The sequence below is a fragment of the Pongo pygmaeus genome, chromosome 6, assembly GCF_028885625.2.
Source record: "Pongo pygmaeus isolate AG05252 chromosome 6, NHGRI_mPonPyg2-v2.0_pri, whole genome shotgun sequence".
Lineage (NCBI taxonomy): Eukaryota > Metazoa > Chordata > Mammalia > Primates > Hominidae > Pongo > Pongo pygmaeus.
This window is the reverse complement of record NC_072379.2, coordinates 5,789,050-5,811,217: the sequence shown is the minus strand read 5'-3', so window position 1 is coordinate 5,811,217 and position 22,168 is coordinate 5,789,050. Positions and strand designations below refer to the sequence as shown.

Below are 22,168 nucleotides of genomic sequence, written 5' to 3'. Positions count from 1 at the left end.
TGCTAGGAAGAAATGCCTGAGACTGGGTAATTTATGCAGGAAAGAGGTTTAATTGACTCACAGTTCCACATTGCTGGGAAGGCCTCAGGAAAATTACTGTCATGGCAAAAGGCAAAGGAGAAGCAGACACCTTCTCAGGAGGCAGGATGGAGTGAGTGCAAGCAGGGGAAATGCCAGTGCTTATAAAACTATCAGACACCTCAAGACTCATTCACTATCAGGAGAGCAGAATGGGGGAAACTGCCCCCATGATCCGATTACCTCCACCTGTCCCACTGTTGACATGTGGGGATTATGGGATTACAATTCAAGATAAGATTTTTGGTGGGGACACAGCCAAACCATATCAGAATCTATAGACAGTATATAAATGAATGAGCGTGATTGTGTTCCCATAAGGACGTGAAGCAACATACTATCCTACACTGCAGATGGGAGTGTAAATTGGTACAATTTGGAAAATTTGTTTAGTGTTATCTGTCAAAATGGAGCATATGCTTACCCCATGACTCAGCATTTCCACTCCTAGAATGTATCCAACTAAAATGAGTACACCAAAGACTTGCACAAGAATGTTCTCAATAGCATTATCCACAGTAGCCTAAACTGCCACATACTCAAATGTCTATCAACAGAAGAAGGAATAATTTATGTTATATTCATATAGTGGATTATATACAACAAAGAATTATAACAGCATGCAGTATGGATGTATCTCAAACATTATTTGCAAGAAAGACAGAGAAGAATATATTATATACTCAAAAACATGCAAAACTTATCTGCGCAATTAGAAATCCTCCCTTTGGGGACGAAGGAGAGCAGAAATTGGGAGAAAGCACAGGGAGGCTACTAATGTGCTAGAAATATTTCCTGAGCTTGTGGTGGTGATTATACGCAGATGGCCCTTTTGTATTAATTCATAGAGCTTGTACACTTGATTTATAGACCATGCTGTGTTATTCTTTTAAATTTTTTTTAAGTATACTTTGAAAAGCTAATTGGAACCTTACATGTGGTGTGTTGTGTGGTATCTTGTCAAACACTGGACTTTATTATAAGGTGGTATGTTCCTTCCTTCCTTCCTTCCTTCCTTCCTTCCTTCTCTCCCTCCCTCACTTCCTTCCCTCCCTTCCTTCTTCCTTTCCTCTCTTTCCTTCCTTTCTCCTTCCTTCTTTCCTTCCTCCCTCCCTCTTTCCTTTCCTTTCCCTCCTTTCCTTCCTTTCCTTCCTTTGCTCCTCCTCTCTTCTTTCTTTCCTTCCTTTCCTTCAGTTCCCTCCCTCCCTCCCTTCTTTCCTTTTTTTTTTTTTTTTTTTTAGCCTGAGATAGGGTCTTGCTCTAGCACCCAGGCTGGAGTGCAGTGGCATGATCTTGGCTTACTGCAGCCTCCACCTCCCAGGTTCAAGGGATTCTCCTGCCTCAGTCTCCCAGGTAGCTGGGGTTACAGTTGTTGCATGCCACCACACCCGGCTAATTTTTGTATTTGTAGTAGAGATGGGGTTTCACCATGTTGGCCAGGCTGGTCTCAAACTCCTGGCCTGAAGTGATCTGCCTGTCTAGGCCTCCCAAAGTTCTGGGATTAGAGGCGTGAGCCACCGTGCCCAGCCTAAACCAACTTTTTCACTGGGTACACCAAGATTGTGTGTCTTTTTCTTGGGTCAGTTCTTCAAGAGAGGAATCTACAATTTCCTGCGGATGGAGGGGTCTTATTCACTATGGCCATTTTCAGTGGTGTACCTTTTCTCTCTTGACTCCTGTGCCTCATGTACCAATGGCTAGAGCTTTTCTTGGCTCAGTATCTCCTCAGAATGATCCCCCATAGCATGTGTCTTCTGAAATGGCTGAGTGAGGAGCTTGGCAACTCCTCATCCTTAAAAATCCACAATTAAGTCAGGCATGGTGGCTCATGCCTGTCATCCCAGTGACTTCTTGGGAGGCCGAGGTGGGAGGATCACTTGAGGCCAGGAGTTCAAGGCCAGCATAGGAACATCGTGAGACTCCATCTCTACAAAAAAAAAAAATTTTTTTTAAATTAACTGTTCAACGTAGTGTGCACCTGTTGTCCTAGCTACTTGGGAAGCTGAGGTGGGAGGATTGCTTGAGCCTAGGAGGTTGAAGCTGCAGTGAGCTATGATCACACCATTGTACTCCAGCCTGGGCAATAGAGCAAGACCCTGTCCCAGACAAACACACCGGCACACACACACACACACGACACACACAAAAGAAAAACATTACAGCTTTAATGGAAGAATTTCAAAAATTGCAGTGATGAGATGCCTCATTTCATTTCTTCCTCTTTCTTCTTCCATTCTTTTAGGTCACTTGATGCATTTTTTTTTTTTTAATTTGAGATGGGGTCTCACTCTGTCACTCAGGCTAGAGTGCAGTGTTGCGATCTCAGCTCACTGCAACCTCTGCCTCCCGAGTTCAAACGATTCTCCTGCCTCAGCCTCCTGAGTAGCTGGGATTACCGGCATGCGCCACCACGCCTAGCTAATTTTTGTATTTTTAGTAGAGATGGTGTTTCACTGTGTTGGTCAGGCTGGTCTCAAACTCCTGACCTCATGATCCACCCACCTCGGCCTCCCAAAGTGCTGGGATTACAGGTGTGAGCCACTGCTCCCAGCCAATGCTTTTTTTTAAATTTTCCATCTTAACCTTTGATATTCCCATGGAACTAGACAGGAAAAAATACCAGTTTGTGTTACCCAGTAATTCATATCAAACATGGCCTGTTTTCAAATTGATAAAAGGAAGTAAAAACCTTGAATAGAATTACTACATCTAGATGGTTAGATTATATATTTTAAAGGAAACTTGGAAAGTTAAATAGCTGACTGTCATAGATGCTAAATGGGTGCTTGACTAAAGCATTGAAATAGGTTTGCTTAAATGATTCTTAAAGTTTGTGTTTAAGATGAGCAAATTTCAATATTTTAAACAATTAAAATTTTACTATTTTTTGAGTGATAATTTTTTCAGACCAAACAATTTAAATAAAATAGACATTTATTCCCAGGAGGAATAGAGATGGGTTGGGAGACCATTATTTCACTTTAAAGAAATTGGCAGTCAAGAAAATTTTATGAACAGATTTCTCCAACCTAGTATGAGAAAAAGTTGATAATCTTGAGCATAGTAATTGTCAGATGTTCTCTAGCAGTTCCTAAAATGTGTTATTGGCAAAAGTCAGCATAGAAACATGGCTCTTAGTGTTTAAGTGCATGGGCTGCTTGAGGAGGTACGTTACTCTAGTAGCCATGAAGTTGGCTTTAGGCTGTACCCCTGTCAGGACAAACTTAAAGGGTTGGATGTGATAGTGCCAACCTCCCAGTAACAGTGTTCTCTGCTTTCCTGTAGAGTGGATCAATCTCAGAGATGGGCCCATCACCATATCTGACTCCTCAGATGAGGAAAGGATTCCAATGCTGGTCACCCCAGCTCCTCAGCAGCATGAAGAGGAGGACCTGGATGATGATGTCATCCTGACAGAAGTGAGTTTCCTTTAAACTTACAATGAGACATTATTGCAAGTTGGTGATCTGATTTTTCAGCCACTCTTGTGGGCCTTGTTGTAGAACAGCACCTCTTGTACTCGTTCTGAGAACAGCCCCTTTTCCATTCTACCTCATGTACCCTTAGAGTTAGAAGCTGTATGTTTCAGTCTGTTTCTGGACTGAATATCTGCACCATTGTTCCATCTGACTATTAATGCACCAAATTGCACTGTTGTCATTGCTACAACATTATAGTGTATCTTACTGTTGGATTGGCCTTATTCTTTCCATATTATCCCACATTTTTCAGAATCATCCTGGATATTCTTGCACTTAAATTTTTATATGGATTTTACAATCAACTTTTTTAGTTCCAAAATATAAATAGAGAGATATATATATATAATCAGTTTGCCTAATCCAAAACAAATCTTCCTGTTACATTTATAGAGCAATTTTTATGGTACTGTGCTCCTTCTAACCAAGAACAAATTTTGTCTTTTCATGTAGTCAAGACTTCTTTTATATTCCTCAGCCAGAAAGCATTTTGAATTTTTCTTAATATAGATCTTAAGCATTCTTTGTTTTTCTTGGTTATTTTATATTTTCTGTTGCTTTTGTGACTGGCATCTTTTCTTTCATTGTACTTTTATTTTTTTTATTTTTTTTTTGAGACAGAGTTTCGCTCTTTTGCCCAGACTGGAGTGCAGTGGCGTGATCTCGGCTCACTGTAACCTCCGCCTTCTGGTTTCAAGCAGTTCTCCTGCCTCAGCCTCCCGAGTAGCTGGGATTACAGGCGCCCGCCACCATGCCTGGCTAATTTTTGTATTTTTAGTAGAGACGGGTTTAACCGTCTTGGCCAGGCTGGTCTTGAACTCCTGACGTCGTGATCTGCCCCCCTCTCGGCCTCCCAAAGTGCTGGGATTATAGGCGTGAGCCACCATGCCCGGCCCTTTCATTGTGCTTTTAAACTGTTTTTTTAAAACTACAAATCTGTTGCTTTTTTTTTTTTTTTTTTTAGTTTAAAGATCCCAGTTGGTTTTATTGTGGTTCTAGAACCAAGCAACACTTCCTTCCATAAAATTCAGTAGGTGTTCCACTGAGCTGAGCAGAAGTGGTTGGCTTTATAGACAAAGAAGGGCTGAAGAGAGCAGAAGCAAAGTCCTTTCAAAGTTACTTATCTTGTCAGGCTGGGACAGGGAGACAGAAAAGAGAAAAATAGCTGATGAGTTAACATCAGGCTGCTTCAGGCCACCTTTCCTGTATAAGGATTAAAGCAGAGGGAAATTCATTATGATTCCCAGTGAAGATTTAAACTTCCCTGTTTAAGAAACTGGTTGTTCACTCTTTCTCTCAATTTCTAGGAAGATCAAATGAACTTCCCAGGTTTAGGTTTGGTAGTATGAAACTTAGTGGATGATTCCGTTTTGAGTTTTAGTCTGGTCTTTTGGGGTCTAGTGCAGACACTTAGTCCAAAACAGTGGCCTCCTATAATTTTTATTTAACAATTCCTCCCTTTTTGTTAGGCTTTCACCCAGGGCGTAACCAAACCTTCGAGCATCAGTGCCACTCTCAGTTACCATCATTTTGGGTTTCTGGTCCCAGCATACACTCATAGGTTCTGGTGTCCTCATTATCACACTTTTTTTTTTTTTGTTTTTGTTTTTGTTTTTGTTCCAGCTAGAGAAAGACCATTTGGCATTTGATAGGTAGCTGTATGGAAACATTTAAAACTTTTTGAGGGCATACAGCACACCAGGGAGACTGCTGTTATGACTCTAAGGAGGATAATACCAAGAGTTTGGGTGGAGTATGCTCCTCGGCTAGGGCCCCAACTAAAACCAATAGCTAGACAAGGAGTCTACCTTGTTTTAACCAAGTAGTCTGCTCTGCAATACCTGCTGTGTTTATCTGTGTGCAACATGAAGCGCCATCAGCTGCACAGATTCTTCTCTGTTAGTAGGTAATCTCGCATCCCATGACTGAGTTAAATTAAAGCAGGGAGTGCAAGTTACCTGCAGAGGCTACTGATGGTGAAATTTTCACTGCAACGTTGTCCTGCCACGTGAGAGTTAGGCATAAGTAAGGAAAGATTAAGGAGAGTAAGAGTCTTATTATGAGAGGGAGTCTTGCTCTGATGTGGTTTGCTGTTGTGAATGTCTCTGGTTGTGGCCTTGGCCATCCTAGTGAACTCTGTGTGGCCCATGCATTAGGCATGAGACTTATTCCTTGCAATTTACATAGATTTGTCCAGCTTCAGCTTATAGGGCTTCAGGAACTGAGCAATTCTCCTTCATTGGATAGTTGTAGCCAGATATTAGAGAAAACTCAAAATTCAGAATTCAGTGCAATGTACAGGTAGATAATAAAAACTCAATGAACAGTGCTACAATCTAAATAACAGGCATACTGGAGTTTTCTTTTGAAATGTAATTTTCCTAAGTCACTCCCATTTCTACCAAAGATAATCACAGTAAGACCAGTTTGCCTGACTAACCACATATTTGAAAGCACATATTTAAATTTGCTTTGCTGGAAATTTTGATGAGGAATCTCAAATTGGTCTTTAAAAAATGTCTCTGCTAGGAAACCAAACCAGGGCAGACATTAGTCTTTGCCTGCTGTATCCAGCATCTGGAGGTTCCTGAGCCTGCCAGGAAGAGACAGATTTACTCACTGTAAGGCAGGGAACGCTTAAAGCCAGGCATTGTTTGCACATTTTGAAATATGGCATTCCAGTCAAAGCCTTGGTAACATAACCAGTTTCCAGTTGTGTCCTTTTATTAGAAGGACAGATATGCAAATAATGATGTTGCCATAAAAATAAGAATACTCATGAATAGTTTGCAAATTCTGGAGGGATCCTGTTGGGAGGAAAAGCAAATATTTCTATTTTTATTATAAAAATATACCAAATTGCTATAAGCTATAATAACCTTAAAAGAAAAAAGTTTCCTTAAATCTAGAAAATAAAACATTAAAAGAACCAGCAGTGTTTCAAATAAAGAAGCCATAAAAACCCATGATTCTTCTTTTATCAATTCAGTCTCATGTAATTAATTCTTGCTGTTTGATCTTGGTTAGCAGTTACACAAATCCATTAGTTTCTTCATTAGAATTTTGGATATTTAGTCCGATAGTACGAACTCAAACTTGTATTTGTCAGAGTTCATTTCATTTTTTGCATATACATCTTTGAACACACAGCAGTTTAGGATTATAATTGCTTGCAAAGAGCTTTCAGAAAGTGTCAGAACAAAATAACTATGGACAGCAAGACTTAAAATGGCTGTGGTTTAAAACCCGATGAGAGTTCATTATAATGACACAGTTGACAAGGAAATTTAGTTATTTCTGAACCAAAATTATGACTGATAGCATTTATACCAAGACATATCAGATTTCTAGGAACTTTATATAATCTTGGAATATAAAAAACATCCATATAGGCCCAGCGCGGTGGCTCACGCCTGTAATCCCAGCACTTTGGGAGGCCGAGGCGAGTGGATCACTTGAGGTCAGGAGTTCGAGACCAGCCGGACCAACATGGCGAAACCTCGTCTCTACTAAAAATACAGAAATTAGCCAGGCATGGTGGCATGTGCCTATAATTCCAGCTACTCAGGAGGCTGAGGCAGTAGAATCGCTTAAACCCAGGAGATGGAGGTTGCAGTGAGCCAAGATCACACCACTGCACTCTAGCCTGTATGACAGAGGGAGACCCTGTCTCAAAAAAAAAAAAAAAAAAGATAAATACATGGGCATTTTTGCTGACCCGAAGACACACAGCTGTTTTCCAAATGGTCTTACTTAACAAAAATACCTAAGTCATGTGAACTAAAAGGCATTGGAGTTAGGTCCTATTTTTCTGATAAAAGATTGAATTGCTTGCTTTTTCCTTAAACCAATTATCAGAGTTCTCTCATATTTTTTGGTAGAGAAATACCACACACACATAACACATATATAGACACGGAGACACAGAGAAGCAGATCTTATAGCCTTCATTAAAATTCTTTATTTGCCAGTTTTCAAATACAGTTTACACTTGAACAACATGGTGGTTAGGGGTGCCAACCCCTGTGCAGTTTAAAATCTGCATATAACTTTTGACTCCCCAAAAACTTAAGTACTAATAGCATACTGTTGACCAAAGCCTTAACTACTTAATACTACTTAATAACTACTTAACTACTAACAGCATACTATTGACCAATAACATGGTTAACATGCTTTAGTTAGTATATTGTGTGTGTGTGTGTGTGTGTGTGTGTGTGTGTGTGTGTATAAAATGTACTGCATTCTTAAAGTAAGCTGAGGAAAGTTTAAGAAAATTATAAAGAAACTGGACACAGTGGCTCATGCCTATAATCCCAGCACTTTGGGAGGCCAAGACCAAGAGTTCAAGACCAGCCTGGCCAATATGGTGAAACCCCGTCTCTACTAAAAATAGAAAAATTAGCTGGGCATGGTGGTGAGCACCTATAATCTCAGGTACTCGGAATTTAGCTTATTTCTTAATGAGTTACTGACTTCAGGGCTGCCAAAGACTAACCAGAGCTTCCCTGGGATAGAGTTTCAGCATTAAAATGGGGTGGAATTTGGCTTTTTCCTTCAAAAGGTGAACGGTAGGGCACAAAGACAGTTTGTGTACTGCCTCTATAAGCTGGCAGAAACTGGTTTAAGATCTATATGTAGTAGTTTATCAGAAAACGATGTTTGTAAGGCCAGTCCTCTGTCCATGTAAGAGTTGTAGTGGGTTTCTGGGTTGTAAATCAGAGTTAGGGAGGGGTCTGATATTTGCCTGATACCCCCTATTGGTAGGAAGCTTAGCAACAGTTTGGTTTTTCTTGGAGCATGGGAATTTAGGGAGTTGCTATACCAGTCACCCTGAACCCTGACCTCATAGGTGATTTTTGTTTCCTTAACCTTAAGGGCCTGGCCAGACACAGTGGCTCAAAACCTGTAATCTCAGTGCTTTGAGAGGCCTAGCAGGAAGATCACTTGAGCCCAGGAATTCAAGGCTGTAGTGAGCTATGATTGTGCCACTATGCTTCAGCCTGGGACCCTGTATCTAATTATTATTTTTTTTTTCTTTTTTTTTTCCTTTTTTTGAGATGGAGTCTCCTGTTGCCCAGGCCGGGGTGCAGTGGTGCAATCTTGACTCACTGCAACATCCACGTCCCATGTTCAGTGATTCTTGTGCCTCAGCCTCCGGGGTAGCTAGGATTACAGTTGTGTGCCACCATGCATGACCTTTGTCTCTAATTTTTAAAAAACAGACAAAACCTTAGGATCTGTCTTAGTTTATAAAGGGGCATCTATTTTGCTTTCAGATAACACCATAGAGCTGAAACATTTTGGAAATGGCTTTCTAAAGGTCACGTCTGATATTTCAGGCTTTGCCTGGTCCATAGGTAGACTGGATGGTACTTGTCAGGTCCTGAATATCATCCTCAGGATAATAACATTCTGCTTCTGCTACTTTTATTCGTTTTTATTCCCTCTCCTTCCTCTGGTCCCACCATGTGTTAGCTGGTAGTAAGTCAGGTATCCTAGGATCATAAGTTATAATTAAGACTCTGAATTCTTTAAAAAATGTTTGAAAGTCTTCCCCAGGTTTAGGACATTTTTAAACTATGGCCTGTTTTTATCCATAGCATGTAAGTCAGGAATTACATGCTACATTTTCAGGTTGTTCTGTTTTATAAGGAAACAGTTGAACTGTTTTTTTCAGAGAAGAAAGGCAACTCAGAGTTAGTAGACTGTGAATATTCAGGAGTAGATGCAGTATTCAGGTAAAATGGGAGCAGTAGGAGTTACATTAGTTTCTCTGTCTTTGGTGTGGGAGGTAATCTTGCGTTTCTAGTTTTTCATTAGCTTTTTGCAGTGAATCTTTCAAAAAAGCTATTTTAGAATCCGGTTGTCTCTTTGAGGCTTCTGAATGCCAGTAAGAATCTCGTTCTCTCCGTGTAATTTGGAGGCTTAGGATTCAAGTGAATTTCTTGGATGAACACTCTTTTTCATCTGGAACATTCCACATCATGGTCATCATAATTCTGAATAATTTTTGGTAAAGTTTTGCCACTTTTGTAACTATTTGTAGCTTCTGGAGCCAGAAGTTTTATACATGAAAAGGCAGGACTACCAGAAGGCAGAGTACTCCAATTTTTAGAAATTAGGGATGCTGTTTTTATGTTGGACCTTGTATATCTCAGGACCGGGATGACTTTGGCTCCAAGATGTCCAGCATAGCCAATAACTTTCCAGTTTCCATCTGCCTCAGTCAAGACACCTGAGACCTCCCTCACCTAAGCCTGCAAGAAAAGGAATCCACATACCCACAGATTCCAAAAGCCTGAGTTTATACCCTCCCTGCACTCGACACAGCTGGTATCAGTTAGCTTTAAAACTGCACCCCTGTATGCTAGCAGCAAATGGAGTTGCACCCACATTTCTGTCTGGCCATAATCTTGGGGGCTTGACTCAAGCCGTAAAGACCTCTGCAAAGAGGGAATAAAAAATACAGTTCTTGCCAGTGATTTGTGAGCCCCTCATTCCCAAAAGTCATGTGCCCTGCCATAGCCCAGATTAACCCTAGGTACTGCAAAGTCAAATGCTCTCTCACAGTGCAGCCTAACCCTGGTACCCTCAAAGTCAAAGAGATCAGGTCCTAAAAAGACAGCAGAGCTCAGACCTGAGAAGGACTTCCAACACTTGCAGCTCCATGAGGAAAACGTTACTCCCCAAAAAAGGGAGTTAGCCGTTTTTCCTGTGTTCCTTGAGTTACCTCAAGATATCAGCAGTCTCTGTCCCTTTGGGTTGCCAGACCTGTCAAAGGACAAAATTACAACAAATTTAGTGTAAGGATCTCAATTGTCTTTATTGTGACTCTAGCATCAGGCGATGCTTCATTCCAAAATGGAGAGTAAGTGTTCTTGTTGCTGTGTTTTTTTTTGTTTGTTTGTTTTTTAAGACAGTCTGGATCTGTCACCCAGGCTGGAGTGCAGTGGTCCGATCTCGGCTCACTGCAACCTCCCAAGTTTAAGTGATTATCCTGCCTCAGCCTCCTGAGTAGCTGGGATTACAGGTGTATGCCACCACACTCGGCTGATTTTTGTGTTTTTAGTAGAGATGGGGTTTCACCATGTTGGTCAGGCTGGTCTCTAACTCCTGACCTCAAGTTATCCGCCCACCTCAGCCTCCCAAAGTGCTGAGATTACAGGCGTGAGCCACCATGCCCGGCCCTTGTTGCTTTTTATATTAATTTTATACTCAATCACCTTACCATTATTATCTGTAGTGATTTTTTCAGTTGACTCTTAATTTCTTGAAAACTTGCATCTGATCTGTCTTTCCAATTTTTATACTTTTTTCACTTGTCTAATTATGTTATGATACTTCTCAAAAATTTTAATAGTGTTGATAGAGAAGAACACAAATGGCCACAGACATAAATGGGAATAGTTTTAATGTTTCTTCATTAAGTGTGATGGTGCCTTTTTGCTTTAGATACCATTTCTTTAGTTATGTTAAGGAACTAGTCATTTACTTAAAAATTTTTTTTTAGCAGTGAATGTAGGATTCTGTTACATTCAATTTCAGCATCTTACAGAGATTGTCATGTGGTGTCATGTGGTTTTTCTTCCTTGACCTCTTAGTTGGTAAGTTACTGTCTTTGAAAAGACTCCCCTTGGTTGTGGCATTGTAATGTAGTAGTAATGTGCTGCTGGGGATTCCATTTGCTAATATTAGTGTTTTCTCCGTAGATCTCGTAAGTGGAGATTGGCCTGTAGGTTTGTGTGTACGTATGATATCCTTGACATATTTTTTTTTAATAAGCATGATTCTGACTTCATAAAAAGTTTAGAAGTTTTCTTTTTTTTTTTTTTTTTCCATTTTGGAGATGGGAGTTTTCCTCTGTCGCCCAGGCTGGAGTGCAATGGCGCGATCTTGGCTCACTGCAACCTCTGCCTCCCAGGTTCAAGTGATTCTGCTGCCTCAGCCTCCCAAGTAACTGGGATTACAGGCATGTGCTACCACTGCCAGCTAATTTTGTATTTTTAGTAGAGATGGGGTTTCACCATGTTGGTCAGGCTGGTCTCAAACTTCTGACCTCAGGTGATCCACCTGCCTCAGCCCCCCAAAGTGCTGGGATTATAGGCATAAGCCAACCGTGCCCAGCCAGAAGTTTTCTTTATTTTTTTGAGGGTTGTTTTTTGTTTGTTTGTTTGTTTTTTAGAGTCTTCAGAACCAGTGTATTCTTTGAGGTTTTGAATATATTCTATAGAATTAAAACAGACTGTAGTTTTACTTCCTCTTAATCTGTGACTCCTTTTGTTTTTTCCCTTTTTTAGTTCGAATGGTTATTTGAACTAACCATTATGTGTCCCCCTCCTTCCCTTCCCTCCCTTGTTTTCGTTCCTCCTCCTCTACCAAAGAAACAGCTTCTTCTCTTCTACAACTCCAGTTACATGTTTTGAAGACCTTTTTGTTCTTGACGTGTTCTCTTATCTAGTTTTCCATTTCGTCTATGCCTTACTATGGCTGTTCTGACCTGGCTTTCAATGCACTAATTTCTCTCTTCAACTATATTTGCTTAAAATGCTGTATATCCATATATAGCATTAGTTATTGTATTTTTAGTTATTGTATTAGTTATTGTATTTTGCCATTCTGGAATTTGCATTTGATTCTTCTTCTTCTTGGCTGCAGTTCTCAATCTAGTCTTTGATTTCCCTAAACATGCTAACTGTTACTTTAGAATTCATGTTGATAATTTCACTGTGTGAAACCCCTGTATATTTGTTTCTGTTGTCTGTTACTTCTCTTGTTTTGATTTTCTGTTGCTGCATTCAGTTCTTGTATGCCTAGTTATTTTTGATTGAGTGTAAGTCATTGTATACGAAAATTTTGGGATTCTGTATGATGTTACGTTTCTCTATAGAGGATCTTAATTGGTTTCTTGAAGAAGAGTAAGAGCAGCAGCACCTCACATTCAGGGAGTTAAACTCTCCACGCTGGGATTCAGTTCCTGGGAGGTCCAGGGTATTTCCAGCTTGCCCCTTACTTCATTGGCATAGTCCTCAGGGACCCACCCTAAAGCCTGAGATTCACTATCTCCTTTCTTCTAGGGACTTCTCAGAGGAACTGTTGTTACCAGTTTAGCATGTATCCTTCCAGGTCTTTTCTTTGCATTTGTATGTATCCATGTGTATATGCATGTGTGTACATACACATACTTTTAGAAATGATTTTGTTTGTGTCTTATTGACATATTTTAAGTAAATGGAATCATTCTGCCTATGATTTTGCAGCTTGCTTTTCTTCACTTAATGGCATTTCTTAGTGAAGCTTTCCATTTCAGTACAGATTGAGCTACCTCTTTTTTGGTAGGGGTCAGTTGTAGAGTATTTTGTAGAACAAATAAGTAATAGTTTATTTAACCATTCACTAAGGGACAAACTTCACAATGTCTCTAGGCTTTTTTCTGTTTATGCTGAATATTCTTGTATATGCCCTTTTTAGATAGAGTTTATAGAACAGTATGAAAAAATGATGACAGATACACGTTTTTTATTTATATTTATGTATTTATGTATTTATTTGAGACGGAGTCTCACTCTGTCTCCAGGCTGGAGTGCTATGTTACCATCTTGGCTCACTGCAACCTCTTGACTCCCTAGTTCAAGCAATTCTGCTATGTCAGCCTCCCGAGTAGCTGGGATTACAGGCACACGCCACCACGCCCAGCTGATGTTCGTATTTTTAGTAGAGACGGGGTTTCACCATGTTGGCCAGGATGGTCTTGATCTCCTGACCTCGTGATCCGCCTGCCTTGGCCTCCCTGAATGCTGGGATTACAGGCATGAGCCACCACGCCTGGCCTACGTTTTTTATTTTAATAAATAGTGCCAAATTTCTCTCCTAAATTCACCAGCAGTAAATGATAGTATAAAAATTTTCACACATTGGCCAAGCGCGGTGCCCCACACCTGTAATCCCAGCACTTTGGGAGGCTGAGGTGGGCCAGTCATCTAAGGTCAGGAGTTCAAGACCAGCCTGGCCAACATGGCGAAACCCTGTCTCTAACAAAAATACAAAAATTAGCTGGATGTGGAGGTGTGCGCCTGTAATCCCAGCTACTCGGGAGGCTGAGGCAGGATAATTGCTTGAACCTGGGAGGCAGCAGTTGGAGTGAGCTGAGATCATGCCATTGCACTCCAGCCTGGGCGACAGAGCGAGACTCTGTCTCAAAAAAAAAAAAAAAAAAAAAGATTTTTCACCATCCTCACCAATGCTTGGTATTATCTAATTTAAAAGTTTGCCAGTCTTACAGGGAAAAAAATACTGTCTTGTTTTAATTTTTCGTTTTGCTAGTTACTAATGAGATTTAGATTGTTTTTATAGGTTTTTTGAACATTTCTTATTCTTCTGATGTGTTGGCATTCTTTCATTGTTTTATCTGCTGTGGAGTTATTTTTGTTTTAGTGGTCTCAGGTTAAATTATAATTCAGGGCTGGGTTCAGTGGCTCATGCCTGTAATCCCAGCACATTGGGAGGCCGAGGGAGGCGGATCACTTGAGGCCAGGAGTTTGAGACCAGCATGGCCAACATGGCAAAACCCCATCTCTATTAGAAACACAAAAATTAGCTGGACATGTTGGCACATGCTTGTAATCCCAGCTACTTGGGAGGCTGAGGCACAAGAGTTGCTTGAGCCCGGAAGGCAGAGGTTGCAGTGAGCTGAGATCGCACCATTGCACTCCAGCCTGGGTAACAGAGGAAAACTCTGTCTCAAAAATAAAAATAAATTATAATTCAAACTGTATCTCAAGCTTTATGAATAACTATTTTGATTCTTACAGATAGTATATAGTGTAATCAAATTTCAGTGTTAAGATAAATGTAAAGAATAGGTATTGTTAAGGGAGAGGGTGTTTTTGTTTCTTTCCTGTCCTATCTCAGAAGCTCAATATAAGTACATAAGGAGGGATAGGCATAGGAAAGAAATTGAATTATTAAAATTTCATTTTTTCTTAGACAAATAAACCTCAGAGATCACGACCCAATCTCATCAAACCAGCTGCCCAGTGGCAAGATCTGAAAAGGTTGGGAGAAGAAAGGCCTAAAAAGTCTAGAGCAGCATTTGAATCAGATAAGAGCAGCTATTTTTCAGTGTGTAACAACCCATTGTTTAATTCTGGGGCACAGGATGATTCTGAGGATGACTACGGTGAATTTCTGGATCTTGGGCCTCCTGGAATCTCTGAATTCACTAAGCCAAGTGGCCAAACAGAAAGAGAACCCAAGCCTGGACCGAGTCGTAACCAAGCAGCAAATGACATTGTCAACCCCAGATCAGAGCAGAAAGTCATCATCTTGGAAGAAGGTAGCCTTCTTTACACAGAAAGCGATCCTTTGGAAACTCAGAACCAGTCATCCGAAGACTCAGAGACAGAGCTGTTATCAAATCTAGGAGAGTCATCTGCTCTAGCAGATGATCAGGCCATCGAAGAAGACTGCTGGTTAGATCATCCTTACTTCCAGTCTCTGAACCAACAGCCCCGTGAAATAACAAACCAGGTTGTTCCTCAGGAACGGCAGCCTGAAGCAGAACTGGGCCGCTTGTTGTTTCAGCATGAATTCCCAGGGCCCGCTTTTCCAAGGCCAGAACCCCAGCAAGGTGGGATTTCAGGCCCCTCTTCTCCTCAGCCTGCCCAACCTCTAGGAGAGTTTGAAGACCAACAGTTAGCAATTGATGATGAAGAGCCAGGTCCAGCCTTTCCAATGCAAGAATCTCAAGAGCCCAATTTGGAAAACATTTGGGGGCAAGAAGCTGCAGAGGTAGATCAAGAACTCGTTGAACTATTAGTGAAAGAAACGGTAAGTTTTATTTTATCAAGTAAATGTAGACACTACATATAATGAGTTTCTTTCTTTTTTTTTCATTGCAAAAAAAAAAAGTTGTTGATATGCGTGGATTTTATTTTCCTAAGAAGTATATATCTAGATGTACAGAATAGAAGAGACACTCTGAAGACGTGAAAATGGAATCTGGGTTCCTTTACTATACTTAACCCTTCGGGCAGCTCTCTGGGATTCTAACTGCATATCATGGTGGCCTGGTGCTGTCATACCTGCAATCCCTCGTTTGTTTCAAACTCCTCGAGTTCACTCCAAATGGAAACTCTTAAAGCAGGGTTATTGAATTCCTAGACCTATGCTGTCCAATATGGCACTTACTAGCTCCTTGTGGCTGTTTACGTTTAAATGTCTTACAGTTAAATAAAATTTTCCAGTGGCGTCAGTCACATCTTAGCCTTAGTAGCCACATGAGGCTAACAGCTTACCTCATCATCAAGCATGGAGGACAATGTTTCTGTCATCCTACAAAGCTCTATTAGTGGTGATTTTAAGAGTAACACAAGGGCCGGGCGTGCTGGCTCACACCTGTAATCCCAGCACTTTGGGAGGCTGAGGCAGGTGGATCACAAGGTTAGGAGATCAAGACCATCCTGGCTAACACGGTGAAACCCTGTCTCTACTAAAAAAATAAAAAATTAGCCGGGCGTGGTGGTGGGCGCCTGTAGTCCCAGCTACTTGGGAGACTGAGGCAGGAGAATGGCGTGAACCCGGGAGGCGGAGCTTGCAGTGAGTCGAGATCGCACCAACGCACTCCAGCCTGGGCGACAGAGTGAGACTCTGTCTCACAAAAAAAAAAAAAGGTGTTAGATCTGGTAGCCACTGTTTGCCTTCAAACAAGTACGTTAACCCTACTTTACCCAGGTGGGGTTTTTTTGTTTGGTTTTTGGTTTTCGGTTTTTTTTTTTTTTTTTTTTTTGAGACCAAGTCTCACTCTGTCACCCAGGCTGGGGTACAGTGGTGCGATCTCAGCTCACTGCAACCTCCGCCTCCTGGGTTCAAGCGATTCTTCTGTCTCAGCCTCCCAAGTAGTTGGGATCACAGGCGCATACCACCACGTCTGGCTAATTTTTGTATTTTTTTAGTAAAGACGGGGTTTCACCATGTTGGCCAGGCTGGTTTTGAACTCCTGACCTCAGGTGATCCACCTGCCTCGACCTCCCAAAGTGCTTCGATTATAGGCATGAGTCACTGCACCCGGCCACCCAGGTGTTTTTATCTAGCCACTAGGTTGTGTGCTGCTTGAGGGCTGGCATGAGATTGTAACTTATTTGTGTTTGGATTCCCTTTGTCTAGACAGAGATGCTCAATATTTGTTGAAGCAATGAAGAATGGATCTGTAAAATGGGGACAGAGAACCAGATCTCTCAAGACCTTTCTAGACCTCATCTTCTATGTAGGCAGATGAATCTGGGAACTAGTGTTGAATTTGAAGACACACACAGACCTGCTTCACGGCCCTTTTCTAGTCTTTAGTCATTTTATTATACTTTTTGCCATCTGTCTTGTATTGCCATTTGAAGCCATTCTAGTGAATGAAATATAAATTATGTTCTTATTTGTTTCTAGGAAGCAAGATTTCCAGATGTAGCAAATGGGTTTATTGAGGAAATAATTCATTTTAAGAATTATTATGATCTGAATGTGTAAGTATACTACCATGCTTTTTTTGTGGTGGTGGTGGTGGTGGGGGTGGTGGTAAAATATATGTAATAAAAAATTTACCAGTTTAATCATTTTTAAATATACAATTCGGTGTTGTTAAGTAAATTCACATTATTATGCAACTATCACCACCATCCATCTTCAGAACTCTTTCATCTTCTCAAACTGAAACTCTGTCTGCATTAAACACTCACTCCCCATCCCCTTCCCAAGCCAGTGGCACACACCATCCTACTTTCTTTCTATATGGATTTGGCTACTATCAGGGACCTCATGTGTTTGTTCTTTTCTGACTGGCTTATTTCACTTGGCATTATGTCTTTTTTAATGACCTTGTTTGTTCTGACATTAGTGATACACAGACTGTTTTCTGGATTTTATGGAATACTGCATGGTTATAGAATTATGATACTGAGTTGTTTCTAAGCATTGATACTACCTGTGTTTTAGTCAAGATGTTAAGACATTTTCTTCCCTACAATTGTAACAAAATGTTCTGCAACCACTCTGTCTGTTTGGAGAAATACATGGCAGCATTTTTTTTTTTCTTGAGATGGAGTCTCGCTCTGTCGCCCAGGCTGGAGTCCAGTGGTGCTTTCTCGGCTCACTGCAAGCTCCGCCTCCCAGGTTCACGCCATTCTCCTGCCTCAGCCTCCCGAGTAGCTGGGACTACAGGCGCCCACCACCACGCCTGGCTAATTTTGTGTATTTTTGGTAGAGACGGGGTTTCACCATGTTAGCCAGGATGGTCTCGATCTCCTGACCTCGTGATCCGCCCGCCTCAGCCTCCCAAAGTGCTGGGATTACAGGCGTGAGCCACCACTCCCAGCCATATTTCTTAATTTTCATTATAAAAGGGATAAATATGGGCCAGACATATGGTTCACACCTTTAATTCTGGCACTTTGGGAGGCTGAGGCAAGAGGATTGCCTGAATCCAGGAATTCAAGGCTACAGTGAGCTGTGTTATGCTACTGCACTCCAGCCTGGGAGACAGAGTGGGACCTTGTCTCTATTTTTAAAAAAATTTTTATAAGTGGTAAATATGCTTTTTAAAAAAAGAAGTTTTCCTGAAGAATATAAAATGAAAAATATAGTCTTTCCCCTCCTTCTGATCTGCAGAGGTGAAATAATTGTAAATTTTTTTTTTTTTTTTTTTTGGAGACAGAGTCTTATTCTGTTGCCCAGGCTAGAGTGCAGTGGTGCGATCTTGGCTCATAGCAATCTCCGCCTCCCGGGTTCAAGCGATTCTCCTGCCTCAGTCTCCTGAGTAGCTGGCATTACAGGCGTACTCCACCATGTTCGGCTAATTTTTGTATTTTTAGTAGAGACAGGGTTTCACCATGTTGGTCAGGCTGGTCTTGAAACCCTGACCTCGTGATCTGCTTGCCTCGGCCTCCCAAAGTGCTGGGATTACAGCCATGAGCCACTGTGCCCAGCCTGGTGGTAAATTTAAACAAAATAGACAGTTCACTAAACACCTTTCCTCAAAGTTCCTATCTTATACTGTAGTTCTCAGTCAGGGGTACAGGTGGGTTTCTTCCCTGCCAAGGCTGAGAAGGAAGGGCCCCTTTCCAGGTGCTTAGCCCAATGTAGGTACTTTTTTCTAATTTGTACAGTGACACTGTTGGAGCCATTAGTGGCCTTGTCTGATCCCACCTCTGTACAGAGGCAACCACTGTCATCAGATTTATATTTATTTATTTATTTTTGAGACGGAGTCTCACTCTGTCACCTAGGCTAGAGTGCAGTGGTGCGATCTCAGCTCACTGCAGCCTCCGCCTCCCAGGTTCAAGTGATTCTCCTGCCTCAGCCTCCCAAGTAGCTGGGATTACAGGCATGCGCCATCACGTCTGGCTAATTTTTGTGTGTTTAGTAGAGACAGAGTTTCCCTATGTTGGCCAGGCTGGTCTTGAACTCCTGACCTCAGGTGATCCACCTACCTCGGCCTCCCAAAGTGCTAGGATTACAGGTGTGAGCCACTGCACCTGGCCTTCCCTTAATCTTTATCAATTTTACTTAACATGCTTCTCAGTAAGGCAAAACCGTTAAGAGTGTACACTACCAGGCCATAGATTGGTGGTGTTGGTCAGTTCTGGAAATTTTGTAGCTGTTTCCTGTCTTCTGTAACTCTTCTCCTACAATCTCCTTGTCTCTAAGTCCACCTCTTTGTCTCTGAGATGCATTCTGGATGATTTCTTCAGAGGTGTTCTTCTAGCCCACAAATTTCTCTTCAATAGAGTGTAATCTCCTTTTAACTCACCCACTGTGTTACTGGTTTTCAGTTATGAAATTTTAGCTTTTAATTCTCTTGGTTATTTTCCTAGAGTTTTGCTCTTTGCCTATATTTTTAATCTTTTTTTAATTTCTTTAAACAATAAACATAGCTTCTTTGTGAGTTTGATTGTTCTGATGTGTTAAGTTCTTGGGAATCATATTCTGTTCTTCCTGCCGGCTCCCATGGTGCCTAGTTTTCTTGTTTATTTTCTAAATTTGACTCTAAGATCATGTCTTGAGTTCTTGATAGAGTTGGTTTCTTTAGAGATTATTGCTTTTGCTTCTTTCAAGTCCCCAAGGGCAGTGTCAGTTTGAAACGAGTTTAGATTCCTGTCTTGAAGTTTTTGGATTACACAAACTATTTTTTTTTTTTTGAGACGAAGTCTCACTCTCTTGTCCAGGCTGGAGTGCAGTGGCGTGATCCTGGCTCACTGCAGCCTCTGTCTCCTGGGTTCAAGCTATTCTTCTGCCTCAGCCTCCTGAGTAGCTTGGATTACAGGTGCCCACAGCCCAGCTAATTTTTGTATTTTTAGTAGAGATGGGGTTTCACCATGTTGGCCAGGCTGGTCTCAAACTCCTGACCTCAAGTTATTCCCCCGCCTCAGCCTCCCAAAGTGCTGGGAGACGTGAGGCACCGTGCCCGGCAAACCTTTTATTTATTTATTTATTTTTTTTTTTGAGAGAGAGTTTTGCCCTTGTCGCCCAAGCTGGAGTGCAATGGCATGATCTCAGCTCACTGCAACCTTCGCCTCCCAGGTTCAGGTGATTCTCCTGCCTCAGTCTCCCGAATAGCTGGGATTATAGGCATGTGTTACCTTACCCGGCTTGGATTACCCAAACTCTTAAAGCATTTTTTATTTTTCAACGACAGACTCTACTTGGGTATTTAACCTTTGGTACAGTGAGGAAAGAAAGCCATTTTGTTATTTACATGCCAGTTACTCACTCTTCTCAAGCCTTTCCACATACTCTTTATTGTGTATAGTTTTTAAACTTGGTTATTGCATACCAATGTGTATATAATATACATAAAGAAAAATGAACAAAATAAAGATGCACAGCTCAATAATTTATCACAAACCAAACATTTATGGAACCACAACCCAGAAATCTTCAAGAAATAGAACGCTGCCATCCTCTTTAAACACTACATAAAGATTTTGTATAGTCTATAGTCTTTTGAGTCTGATTTCTTTTCACTCAGCATTATGTTAGGTTTATTCATGTGGGGTAGAACCACAGTTTATATATTTTTCATTGTTAAGTGGTATTCCATTTATACCACTTAGCAATGAAATTTTCCATGTACTTTTGGTAGGCATTTGAGTTCTGACTGTCACAAATAATGTAGCTGTGAACATTCTCCTGCTTGTCTCCTGAACTCTACTTGCGCCACACCCTGGCATCCACCTTCCTGTTGGCTGTGTTTGTGTCTTCCAGCAGAATTGTTTGTTGGAGATTTTTTTCCCCTCCTAAGCTTTTAACATACTTTGTTTTTAGGTTTCTAAGTGGCGTGATAATAACTACATTTTTTTTTAATTACTAAGCTTTATTTTTTAGAGCAGTTTTAGGTTTACAGGAAAATTGAGCAGCAATGACTACATTTTTACAATGAAAACTTTCTTGTAGGCTTCTACTCATCTAAAAAGCAATTCATATGTGTGAATTGCTTTAACAACTCTTCGACAATACTGAGTTATGATGTTATTTTTTGTAGTTAACTAGGGTAGGCATGAAGTAGCATAAGTGACATTTCTTTGCTAATTGGCTGTGTTTTTCATATATTTGTTTAGTAATTGTATTTCCCTTGTGTGTAAATTGTTTACTTCTCTCTTCTCTTTGAATTCCTGTTCTTTTTTTTTTTTTGGTTAATGTTTTCCTGGTTATGAAATGTAATACAGGTTTGTTCATTACAGAAAATGTAAATGATAGAGAAAAGTATAAACTTAGCTCGTTTATAGAACAATGGTTTGAATACCAGATACCATGTTTTAGTATTTTTTAACAATTTAACCTCATAGAAATTGAGTATACGTCAATGTTTTTGTCTCCTTCTACAAATGAACATCACATTTAAATATATCTTCAAGATTGTCTATAAAAATCACTAAAATGTAATCAAATTGACACCTCTTACAGTTCTGTTCTCCTACTTCCTGAGTCTCACACGTGTACTTATTTTTAGGGACTTGCTGACCTTTTGTGTCACTCAGAAACAAACATTGATCCTTAAACACATTAAAATTATCGTGAAATCCAAAAAGCAAGGGAATGTACAGTCATTGTATTGCATCTTTTCAAGCCAATCTTGTTTTCCTGACACTGCTTTCCTTTCCATTAGTCTCTGGACTCCTAGGACAATGTTAACTCCACAACTAAGCCAAAATGTTAATGGAAACTGGAAATAAGGCCCAAAGCTGAGTTGAGCAGGCTGGGATTTTGTTGTAGCTCAGTCTCAGTTGCTTTATGTGTGTCTTTAAATGGCCTTCAGATGGGACCGTCTGGCCATTTTAAGCAGGAAGGGCCTATTCATTAGAGAACCGCATGGCAGGTAATCTACTCTGGCTGGTTAACTTAGACCTTTCACTCACACGTGGTCAACTTCAGTTGGATGAAGGCAGCAACAACTATCTAAGGGTTGAAAGGTTGGAGTACTAGCCTGGCTTACTTTGCAGGAGTGCCTTCTCTAGAACCGCTAGCATGTCAGATCAGATCAAGCTTGAGGTCATATGAAGAGGTGGGCAGATTGAAGTCCGACAGGCTTCCCCACTGCTTTTGCTCCAGGGTGCAGATATTAGAAC

General features: G+C 40.9%; 1 protein-coding gene across 2 annotated transcripts in view; it reads left to right on the top strand.

The window, feature by feature from the left end:
• The window catches only part of RNF216 (ring finger protein 216), a 165,391-nt gene that overhangs the window by 28,727 nt on the left and 114,496 nt on the right, over positions 1-22,168 (top strand). The window contains exons 3-5 of one of the 2 annotated variants that reach the window (XM_054496092.2): positions 3,364-3,497; positions 14,715-15,386; positions 16,995-17,071. In XM_054496092.2, the coding sequence (XP_054352067.1) occupies positions 3,364-3,497; positions 14,715-15,386; positions 16,995-17,071 (883 nt within the window). Of the gene's footprint in view, positions 1-3,363; positions 3,498-14,543; positions 15,387-16,994; positions 17,072-22,168 lie in introns of both variants that reach the window. The other variant, XM_054496087.2, reaches the window with a different exon arrangement.